This window comes from Dermochelys coriacea, chromosome 2 (assembly GCF_009764565.3).
Source record: "Dermochelys coriacea isolate rDerCor1 chromosome 2, rDerCor1.pri.v4, whole genome shotgun sequence".
NCBI lineage: Eukaryota > Metazoa > Chordata > Testudines > Dermochelyidae > Dermochelys > Dermochelys coriacea.
In genome coordinates this window covers 10,755,243-10,767,307 of record NC_050069.1, presented here as the reverse complement: position 1 = coordinate 10,767,307, position 12,065 = coordinate 10,755,243, and the positions used below count along the sequence as shown (strand labels likewise).

At 40.0% G+C, this 12,065-nt stretch overlaps 1 protein-coding gene across 5 annotated transcripts in view; it reads right to left on the bottom strand.

The window, feature by feature from the left end:
* Positions 1-12,065, bottom strand: part of TRAPPC9 (trafficking protein particle complex subunit 9) — an 874,505-nt gene that overhangs the window by 817,933 nt on the left and 44,507 nt on the right. For all 5 annotated transcript variants that reach the window (XM_043507302.1, XM_043507301.1, XM_038389963.2 and 2 more), the window contains exons 7-8: positions 11,309-11,434; positions 9,084-9,300 (exon numbers count right to left, since the gene is read on the bottom strand). In XM_043507302.1, the coding sequence (XP_043363237.1) occupies positions 9,084-9,300; positions 11,309-11,434 (343 nt within the window). The remainder of the gene's footprint in view (positions 1-9,083; positions 9,301-11,308; positions 11,435-12,065) is intronic.

Below are 12,065 nucleotides of genomic sequence, written 5' to 3'. Positions count from 1 at the left end.
TTTTAACTTTAAAAAAGCGCTAGATATAATGATGGGGTGTGGTTTTTTTTCTTTGGTTTGTACCAGAATGAACTTACTCGTCAAATATTTAAAAAATTAAAATTTAATTTCATACCCTCTTCCAAAAATTGCAGAGATAAATGTACTGTGTAGTGGAAGAGGAAGTTACTTGTCTTGTAATAACTGGACTTTCTTCAAGATGTGTAGTCCCTATCTGTATCCTACTGTTGGTGTACACATCTGCTCATGTGACTAGAGTTGGAGAATTCTTGCAAGCACACGCACCCTTGCCCTCCCTTGTGTTTCCAACTGAGGACATTAAGGGCAGAGCAGACTAAATGCCTCTCCAATTCCTTCTCTGCCACAAATCTAATAAAGATTCAAAGCAGAGGGGAAGGAGAATGGATAGTGGAATACAGATAGTGACCACATACCTCAAAGACTCTCTAGTTACCACAACGTAAGTAAACTTCCTCTTCTTCTGCAAGTGCTGGTCCCTATGTGTATTCCGATATGGGTGAATGATGAGCAGTACTCAAGTAGAAGGAAGGTGCAAGGATGCAGACAGCAGAGCCATTTGGAGGATCACTGTCCCAAAGGATGTGTCAGCGGAGGAGTTCCGCACTAGAGCATACCATCTCGCAAATACGTGGCTGGAATTTCAGGTACTTGCCCTGCAAATGTCAAGTAAAGATATTTCCAGAAGTGATGTCACTGAAGTTTCTTGTGCTCTTGTAAAATGAGATCTCATCCAATGAAGGAGAGGAAGATTCAACACTTGTAATGGAGCAGGATACAACCTGAGGTCCATTTAGAGATCCTCTTGGAGGATATAGCTTGACCTGGCACTCATTCTGCTATAGCAAAAAAATTGGCTGATTTTCTGGTTGGTTTTGTCCTTTGCAGGTTGAAGGCAGGAATGTGAAAACATTGAGGGAATGAAGTCTCCCCTCCTCCTTGATGTATGCAATTTTGGGGAAAAAAAAAAAGAGAACTGGATTGGCTGGTTTAATGAAACTCCAAAACTACTTTTGGAGTGACGTTCAGATGTAGTCATAGAAAGACTCTGTCCTTACGGAACATAGAGTATTCCAGATCTGTCATCGGGGGTACCAGCTCACCTACTCTCCTGGCTGAGGTGATGGCCCACAAGAAATGCCACTAAGTGAAAAATGAGACATGGAACGTATAACTATGGTTCAAAGGGAGGCTTAATGAGCGATGAAAGTACAAGTTTTAAGTCCCAGTGAGAAGCAGGTTTCCTTAGTCATGGGAAAATTCTGATAAGTCCTTCAAATATCCATTAGCCAATGCATGAGTGAAAATTGAATAACCATCTGATGGTGGATAGCACATGATTGCTGCCAGGTAGACTTGCACAGAACTGAGGGAAAGGCCAGAAATTCTGAGAGAAAGATGACTGTCCAAAATAAAGGGACTATCTGCTGACTCAGGAGATGTGCTTCTGCTGTGCACAAATGGAAAAATGCTTCCACTCGGCTGAATAGCATTATTTTTTTGCTAATAAAGACTGTTTATAGAGCTTTAGAGCAGGAATGTTCCAGTGTTGATGCCCATCAAATACCAAAACATGAGATGAAGTGCCTCAGGGTTTGGATGGTTGATCCTGCCCTTCAAGAAATCAAGAAAGGACTGGATGCTTATCAGAAAACAAGTTGACATTTGTAGGAGATTCAGGAACCAAAACTGTCTGGGCTAACTGAGGGCAATAAGAATGACATGCCTTGTCCTAACAAATTTTCCAAAAGACCTGAAATAGGAGACGTAAGGAAGGAAGGAAAGGCACAGCTCAGCTGCTCTCTCCAGGGGAGAAGGAGAACATCATCCTGAGAGTATAGTCATAGAGGTCTTGGGGAAACAGTATATGTAGCATTTCTTGTACATTTGGGAGGTAAACAGGTTCCAATTGGGGAATCCCCCATTGACCAAAGATGTTATTCATTACTGAATTGCACAATTTCCACTCATGATCAATGGTGAAATGCCCACTGAGGGTGCTACCAACACTGCCTGAAAGTGACCTGTTGACCAGGTGATACGATTCTTGATGCACAAACTCCTAATGGCAATCGCTTCTACACACAGAGGATGGACCTCCAGCCTCCTTGTTAGTTAGTTAATGTAAAAGAAGGCTGTCACATTGTTTGATATTACAAGGACATGGCTGGATTGAATAAATTGCAGAAAAACCAAGCAAGCTTCTGCCTGAAGTTCCAAAAAGTGTATGTGAAACCTGGCCTCTCAGGGAGTCCAAGTGCCCTGAGCCATATGGCTGTCCATGTGGGTTCCACAGCATAAAAGATGAGTCTGTAATGATCATCTTGTCTGGCAAGGAGGGTGGGAAGGGGATGCCCACATATACCCGATAGGAATCTTTCCACCACATTAGAGAAAACGTTACTCTGGAAGGTATTCATGCCATGTTTGGTTGGTGAATACATTGGCATCATGCATAAAGGCAACGTAGGTGGAGTCTGGCACACAGGGTAATGTAAGCGCATGAAGCCATATGCCTCAGGAGGGGAAAAAGACAAGTTCTGACTGGAGTTTGGGAGTTGTGCATAACCTGATCTGTCAGTTAGCTCACAAATCAGAAGCCGGTTCCTTGATAGATAAGCTCTCTCTGTGACTGAATCTAGGGTGGTCCCTAAGAAGTCTACAGTTTGCATCAGAGTGAGAATAAAACTTTCCCAAGTTCCATATTGACATTTAGGGAAGAAAGTAGTTGAAGCATTATTCAGGTCAATTCATAGGCTTCTTGACACATCCTGGCAATGAGAAGCCAAATCATTGAGATGAGGAAGATGGTGAAACCGTTGCATCTGCAATGAGCTGCTATTACCAGAAAGACCCTGGTAAAGACCCTGGGGGCAGTGACAAAGCTGAATGGGAGCACCCTGTATTGGAAATAGTCAGGAAACACTATGAATCTGAGAAAATGTCTGTGGGAGCGGTGAATATCCAAGTGAAAGTAAGTGTCCTTCATATCAACAGCTGTAAACCAAATGTCTTTTTCCAGGGATGGGATTATTGATGCCAGAGTGACCATGCGAAATTTCAGTTTGCGAATAAAGCAGTTGAGATTGCAGAGATTGAGGATAGGTTTCCACCCTCCCTTCTTTTGCAGGACTAGGAAGCACACAGAGTAACAGCCTTTTCCTTGGTGTTTAAGAAATACCCACTGCTCTACTACTCCTTGCTGGAGGAGGGATTCCTGCCTGATAATCCCCTCAAGAGAATGATCCCTGAAGAAGGACAGGAATGAGAATTTTGGAGGAGGGAAACTCAATCTCTTAGCTGGATTGGATCATATCTAATACCCACTTGCCCATTATGTCAACACTCCAGTTGTGGGAATAGTGTACTAAATGACCCCCCCAAAGGATACATGCAGATCAGATAGTTGTGGTATCAAATAGTTGTAGCTCTCAAACTCCTGTCAAAAATATCTTCTTGATGTAAATATGGGAGGTGCAGGGAAACAAGACTTCTGTACTCTTCTTACGAAGGCCACATGCAGACCACTTGTGATAAACTGTTGAGTTGCCAGTCTACATTTGGAAGGCTGGCTGCAATACTTCCTTTTTCGGGCAGAAGTACATTTTCCCAGGGAGCCAAGGTTGGCCCTGAAATCCTTTACAAATAAGTTAGGATTCATCTGTCTTTTAAGGACGCAGTGGGCTTCATCAAAGGGCAAGTCCTCCATGGTGTTTTGGACTTTCCTGGGTAATCCCAAAGCATGTGCTGCAAGTCATGGCTACATCACAATGGCCACTGACATCCACTTAGATGTGTCTATTGCTTCAATTGCTGATAGAAATGCAGTTCTGGGCACCAGTTTACCCTCTTCAGTAAGAGCCTGGAATCGAGCTCTGTCTTGCTGTGGCATTAAGGGGTCCCTGGGTCACAGTCTCCTAGTATAAGAGACAGACATTTACAATGGACTGGTCTGATGGAGATGTGGAAATAAAAGTATCCTTTAAATTTAGAGCTGCAAACCAGTCCTATGTGGAAAGGGAGGGGATTATCAGAGAGAGAACATGTGAAACTGAAACTTTTCTTCTGAATGAATTTCGTTTCCTGAGCTCCAATATGTGTTAAAGATCTCCAACTTTTTTCTCAATTAGATAGTACCTTGAGTAAAACTATTTTCTTCTGAAACCGTTTGGTACTTCCTTATACCTGCTTGTAGAAGGGAGACCACCTCTGATTTCAGCAAGGTCTCATAAAAGACAGATCCCAGAAAAGAAGGAAGAGGGGATTGGGAGGAGGAAGGGTTTTAAACTATATGGCACATCTGCTGCATCTCTCTAAAACTCACCAATCCAAGGTTATAGCTTGCTAGCTGAAAAATAGTACTGTATAGGATATCTCCAAATGGAGTTAGGAAAGGCAAGATAGGAAATGGTCTACAATTCCGGAAGCTCATGCCAAATATGAGGTTTCATGTGTGGTCCAGAAGATGACAATGCTCAGGTTAGTTTACCTCTGCTACAGGGTATAAAGTTTGCCCTTCTCTGTTGATGATGATCCTGAAGGAGGTTTTGATATTGAAGATAATTACATCTTTGAGAAAAGATGAGGGCACATACCATCTTTGATATCAGATGCAAAAAGTTCCCAGAATGTCTTAGTCTTGGCTCCGATAATAGTCTTTTTTGTTCCCTAGTTCTTCTGCCGGCCTGGGAGTGCATTGATCCAAAGAACATCTCACCCGTGGATTGGTTCCACTTACAAAGGCCATCACCAACAAGGAATCTCTGATTTTAGGATTCAGTGGTCTCAAATCCTTCCTTGCAACCTTAGACTTTTTAGAGCTTTGAACCAAAACTAGTAATTTCTGCAAAGATTTTTCTTGCTTCTTGCCCCTCGTGGTAATCGTGGCCAAAGCCAATCTGTGCACACTCCTGGATCCCTGGAAAAGGTCAGACCGGGGGGGGACGACATGGCTGCTAAATGCCTGATGTTTGTTCTACCTCTCCTTTCTTGCTCTCAGAGTAAATACAGAGCATATGAAGCACTTTGATGCTTTAAGGCAACTAACATCCTCATCAGAAATCGGTCAGACCTATACATCACTGAACAGAAGGATCTAGGCCCAAGGGATATGATAGAGGTCTAGAAAATCTTGACTGGTGTGGAGAAAGTGAATGAGGAAACGTTATTTACTCCTTTCACATAACACACGTACTAGGGGGTCACCCAATTAAATTAATAGACAGCAGGTTTAAAAAAAAAACCAAACAAAAGGAAGTACTTCACCCAATGCACAGTCAATCTGTGGACATCTTTGCCAGCGGCTGTTGTGAAGGCCAAAACTATAAACAGCGTTCAAAAAAAGAACTTGATAAGTTAATGGAGGATAGGTCCATCAACAGCCATTGGCCAGGATGGGCAGGGATGCAACACCATGCTCTGAGCATTCCTAACCTCTGATTGCCAGAAGCTGGCAGTGGACAACAGGGGATGGATCACTTGATCGCCTGTTCTGTTCATTTCTGTCTGAATCAACTGGCATTGGCCGGTGTCGGAAGACAGGATATTGTGCTAAATGGACCAGGCTAATGTAAAACTTACACCGGTAAAAAAATATTTTTAAGATAAACTATAAAATTATAGCTGCATAATGACAACTGTGCTTGGAAACAGTGTTTTAATTTTTATGGCAGCTATAAACTCAGTATCTGAGATGATGAAGCTGAAAACTGGTATAATAGCAGTCACATCCAGCACATCAGCTTCATATATGTATGCACCATTGCAAGATAAGAGTGCCAAATGTGACCCTACAACTATGAACAGTCTCTTAAATCATAAAATCCACATTCCATTCTCAAGGAGCTGACCAAGGAGCCATTAGCAATTATCTTTGAAAAGTCGTGGAAGATGTGATAGATTCCAGAAGACTGGAAAAGGGCAAATATACTGCCAATCTATAAAAAGGGAAATAAGGACAACCCAGGGAATCACAGACCAGTCAGTTTAACTTCTGTACCTGGAAAAATAACGGAGCAAATATTTAAGCAATCAATTTGCAAACACCTAGAAAATAATAAGATGATAAGTAACAATCAGCAAAGATTTGTCAATAACAAAGTGTGTCAAACCAAACTGATAGCTTTCTTTGACAGGGCAAGAAGCCTTGTGGATTGGGGGGAAAGCAATAGATGTGGTATATTTTGACTTTAGTAAAGCTTTTGATACGGTCTCGCATGACCTTCTCAAACTAACTAGGGAACTGCAACCTAGAGGGAGCTACTATAAGGTGGATGCAAAACTGGTTGGAAAACCCTTCCCAGAGAGTAGTTATCGGTGGTTCACAGTCAAGCTGAAACGGCTTAATGAGTAGGGTCCAGCAGAGATCAGTTCTGGGTCTGGTTCTGTTCAATATCTTCATCAATGGTTTACATAATGCATAGAGAGTACACTTATAAAGTTTGCAGATAATACCAAGCTGGAAGGGGTTGCAAGTGCTTTGGAGGATAGGATTAAAATTCAAAATTATCTGAACAAACTGGAGAAATGGCCTGAAGTAAATAGGATGAAATTCAATAAGGACAAATGCAAAGTATTTCACTTAGGAAGGAACAAACAGTTGCACACATACAAAATGGGAAATGACTGCCTAGGAAGGAGTACTGTGGAAAGGAATCTGGGAGTCATAGTGGACCACAAGCTAAATATGAGTTGACAGTGCAACACTGTTGCAAAAAAGCGTGAACATCCTTCTGGGATGCATTAGCAGGAGTGTTGTAAGCAAGACACGAGAAGTAATTCTTCTGCTCTATTCCGTGCTGATTAGGTCTCAACTGGAGTATTGTGTTCAGTTTTGGGCACCACATTTCAGGAAGGATGTGGACAAATTGGAGAGAGTCCAGAGAAGAGTGACAAAAATGTTTAAACATCTAGAAAACATGACCTATAAGGGAAGACTGAAAAAAATGGGTTTGTTTAGTCAGGAAAAGAGAAGACAGAAGGGACATAACAGTTATCAAGTTTGTAAAAGGTTGTTACAAGAAGGAGGAAGAAAAATTGTTTTTCTTAACTTCTGAGGCTAGGACAAGAAGCAATGGGCTTAAATTTCAGCAAGGGGGGTTTAGGTTGGACACTAGGAAAAACTTCCTAACTGTCAGGGTGGTTAAGCACTGGAATAAACTGCCTAGGGAGGTTGTGGAATCTCCCTCATTGGAGATTTTTAAGAGCAGGTTAGACAAACACCTGTCAGGAATGGTCTAGATAATACTTAGTCCTGCCACGAGTGCAGGTGACAGGACTAGATGACCTCTGGAGATCCCTTCCAGTTTTACGATTCTTTAATTAAATGAATCAACATCACATGAAATATTCACAATGGTTCATTTCCAGGATAGAAACCACCATAATTATACGCACTCATAAAATAAGTATGAAGTATGTCCCTCACTTTTTGTGTTACTCATCTAAATTTAGATCATACATTCAATATTTTTACTTGGTTTTTTTTGGACATTTCAGAAATAAAATAATCTGAGATTTAATCTAAATCTGTTATGATGTAGTTTGAACCCATTGTCTCTTGTTCTGACCTCTGTGGCAAGACAGAACAATTTTTCTCCATCTTTTTGATGGCAGCCTTTCAAGTATTTGAAGACTACTATCATGTCCCACTCAATCGCGTCTTTTCCAAACTAAATATACCCAGTTCTTCAGCCTTTGATCATCTTTGTCACTCTCCTCTGGAGCCTTTCTAGTTTCTCTACATCCTTTCTATACATCAGTGAACAAAATTAGACACAGGACCCTAGCTGAGGCCTAACCAGCACAGAATAGAGCGGTATTATCTTCTCCCATGACTTGCGCGCTATGCCTCTGTTAATGCAACCCAAAATTGCATTTGCTTTTCTTGCAACAGTATCTCATTGTTGACTCGTGTTGAAGTTGTGACCCACCACCGCTCACAGATCCTTCTCAGCAGTGCTATTTGCCAAACTAGTTTTCCCTAGTTCTGTATTTGTGCTTTTGTTTTTCTTCCCAAAGCGTAGCACCTGACATTTGTCTTTGTTGAATTCAATTTTCTTGTACATAGCCAAGTGCTCTAATTTATCAAGATCACTTTGAATTTTAGCTTTATCCTACAGTGTCTGAAACCCTCCCTAGCTTTGTGTCATCTGCAAATTTGATCAGTATGCTCTCTAGGCCTACATCCAGGTCATTAATAAAAGGTGTTAAAAATGGGTGTTACATTACTCTCGTTACAGTGTGTATGGTAACACCCATTTTTTCATGTTCTCTATGTATATAAATCTCCCCACTGTATTTTCCACCAAATGCATCCGATGAAGTGAGCTGTAGCTCACGAAAGCTTATGCTCAAATAAATTTGTTAGTCTCTAAGGTGCCACAAGTACTCCTTTTCTTTTTGCGAATACAGAACAACACGGCTGCTACTCTGAAACCTTACTTATGAGAATGTCATGTGGGATTGTCAAAAGTCTTGCTAAAATCCTGGTGTATTATTATGTCCACTGCATTCACCCATACACTAAACCAGTTACCTTGTTAAAAAAGGAAATCAAGGTGGTTTGGCATTTGTTCTCAGTAAATCCATTCTGATTGCTAGTAATCACGCCTTCATCCTCCAGGTATTTGCAAACTGAATGTTTTATACATTGCTCTAGTAGCTTCCCAGGTATCAAGAACAGGCTGACTGGTCTATTATTCCCTGGCTCCTCCTTTTTCCTCTTTTTAAAGATTACATTAGCCCTTCTCCAGTCTTCCAGGACCTCTCCTGTCATCCATGAGTTTGCAAATAATTTTGCAAGTGACTCCAAGATTTCTTCAGCTAATTCCTCATTTCTAATACATTTTATTTAAGAGATTTAAGAATAGTTTGACAGGCTACTGACATTCCTAGATATGATCAGAATTTCGTATTTATTGAACAAACAGCAGCAGTCTTAGGAAAGATAAAGATGCTTCTTTCTAGAATTGCTGGCATCAGATTGAAGTGGGTGCAGGAGTTGTTTTCGATGCAACTTAGTTACAGTAATACAAAAACCAGCAGTCTGAGCCACAGAAACTTACCTTTGCTGAAGTCCTTCGGATCCAGAGACAGACTGTAACCAGGAAGTGTCTCCAAAAGCAGTTTGTAGCAGGCCCGCCAACCCGGCTCTGATATGCTGGGTGCTACACATTGCATTGCTGCTACACGCTTGAAGAACGCAGACTTTCGGTGAAATCCAATACGTTCATACAATTCAGAGAGAATGCTGTAACGCTGGATTTTTTCTTCTTCAGAAAGCTGAAATGTAAAAAAGGAGTAAAAAAAGAGAATACTTTTTACTATGCTAAAATGTTAAAATTGTAACGGAAAAATACCTAGAAAACATATCAAAGACAATGAAGGAGCCAGCATTACAGACCCCAATGGTCATGCATATTGTAAGCAAACAAGCAAATAATCTCTGGTCCTGACCCCGTTAGCAGGTTTCTACATCTGCTCTAATGCCAGTTTTCTGAATTTTGTACCAAGACTTTACAGACTTGCATTTTCTAGTTTTTATATTATCTGCACTTTATGTTGCCTATAGTTTAGATCACTGGACTGGGACTCAGGAGACATGGGTTTTATTCCTGGCTCTGCAAGTCATTTGCCCCTCTGTGCCTCAGTTTCCCCATCTGTAAAATGGAGATAATGATACTTATCTCCTTTGTAAAGCTTTGAGACCTATGGATGAAACTAATACCTAGCTCCGACATAGTACTTGTATTAAAACATGACATTGTAAGTTGCACTTTAGAATTCAATAGACTATACGTGAAATTTTCACGTAGCATTTTGTCATTTCAAAGGAACCCTAAGAAGTTAATGACAATGAAAATACCCTGATCTGGTTGAAATAAAAGGGGAATTTTAGCTAGAGAGAATGTAGTTGCCCAAATTAGAATTTGGCTAGGAAATCAAGATTGATGCTCCTAGCTTTGTGAAAAAATGCAAAAGATTTATATAACAAAAAGCCAAAGAATTTCACCTAGTGATTTATGCCACAACTTCTCATTGAACTAGAGCATATCTTAAAGTAAGACATCCATTTTTATTTAAAAAGACTTCAAGTGATGGAGATAGAACTTACCATGGCAAGTGGTGCAAACTTCTGTTTAAACCTCACTGTTTAAAAAAATTGCCTTATTTTAGTCTACATTTCTAGTTTCAACTTTCAGTCACTGGATCTTTTTATGCTTTCCTTGCTAGATTAAAGAGCTCTGCTAATAGAAACCTTTACTCCAGTACATACTTTTAGATCTTTGTTATAAATTTTCTAAACACAGAGGAAGACAGTCCTTTGTCTTCAGGGCATACAATCTGGGAATCACTCTCCAGAAGAACTTTTTCCATTCAGCCACTTGTTTGATAGTTGAGAGGACTCAGAATGTAGAGCATTCTGACAACAAATTGGCCTCTGCCCACTTGACAAGCAAAAATGAGTCCATGCTTTGACTTCTGAACATACTTCCTCCACTAGTACAGTAATAGAGATTCACCTAGTCAGCTGTCCTGCAGAGAAGGACTCTGCATCCCTTCTGCAAGCGACAGTTGAATGAAGTGATCATTGCCATTGTACCAACCTATTAAGGATGCGTTTTCTACACATAAACTGCAGGCTGGAAGTGCCAAGCATGAAGTATTCCACAAGTTCCAGGACATATTCATAGAATGATTTCTCTTTCAAGGATCACATTGTCTGAGCTGACAATTCGTCCAATTGAGGATTACTGTAAGACCCTCACCATATGAAAAAGACTTACTTATTCATGTAATGTGATATATTTTTATACTGGGCCTTATGTCTGGTTTTCAATGGTTTGATTTTTTTTTTAAATAATAAAATATACTGTATTGTACATAGAATGTCCATACCTCACATAATAGACGCAGCTGAGGAATAATAGGTATGATACAACTGATAATGTGGCCAATTTGCTCTAGCATAGCTTTCCAATAAGACCTTGGACACCTGGGCATCCCTAAGACATTTATTCTTCACTTGAAGAGTATCACTAATAGTCTTCAATCTCATACACCAAGCCTCCACATTTTAGATGGAGTTGTTAGTGTTCCTAACATGTTTTGAAATCATGGGATGTAAGGCACTAAAGAGGTGTAAAGCATTTGTTTTATGACAGAATAGCAAAACAAGGTTCCTAAATTCAAGAATTTTTCACCCCTTAATGATTTTTTCATTCTCAGTTTAATTTAAAAAAAAAAAAAAAAAAAAAAAAAAAACACACACAACAGTTTACACACTCACCTGACGAAGGTTGATATAAACTGCATTCTGAAGAAACTCTGAAGCTTCCATGCTTCTTTTCTGAATTGCCAGGACTCTCACTGCCTTCACACAGGCTTCCAGCTCAATCACACCAGCATTTTTATACTTTAAAAGAGGAAACAAAAATAACTGAAATGCCTTAATATGCCTCTCTTGGTTACGCTTGAAAAATGTTTCTGCGCATTCAACTCATCAACTCACATTTCATTCTTTTCACTTCACCAAAATCCATACAATTACCTCTGAACACTAATGATTACATTGTTTGATTAGCAACCTATGATGCACGCTAATGAATAACAATTCATCCTTAAAGAACTGCTAAAGTCAGCTTCATTCTCGGTGTACTTTTAACTACCTGTATATAACAGTTTTCTTAGTTTGGAGATTCTTCTTTCATTGCTAACATGACATTAAAACCCATACTTTTTAAAACTCAGTTTTAGAACACTGCAAAATAAATGTTTTGAAGCTTTAAGGAAGGGGTGACAGAACTGAACAAAATGTTAAAATACAGCTAGGCACTGTTATGTAATACAATGAAATGTATCTGTTGTACAGCTGAGGATACCCAGTTACTCTGATACAAAAGGGAATTTATAATACAAAGGTTTTTTGTCTAAACAGAATTTTACAGTTATCTTACCATATGCTCAGAGGACGCAGCCTAGACACAGAAATCTGGAAAGAGAGTCCAGTATGGCTGATGGATTTTAAAGTTCCTTTTAGTCTCCAT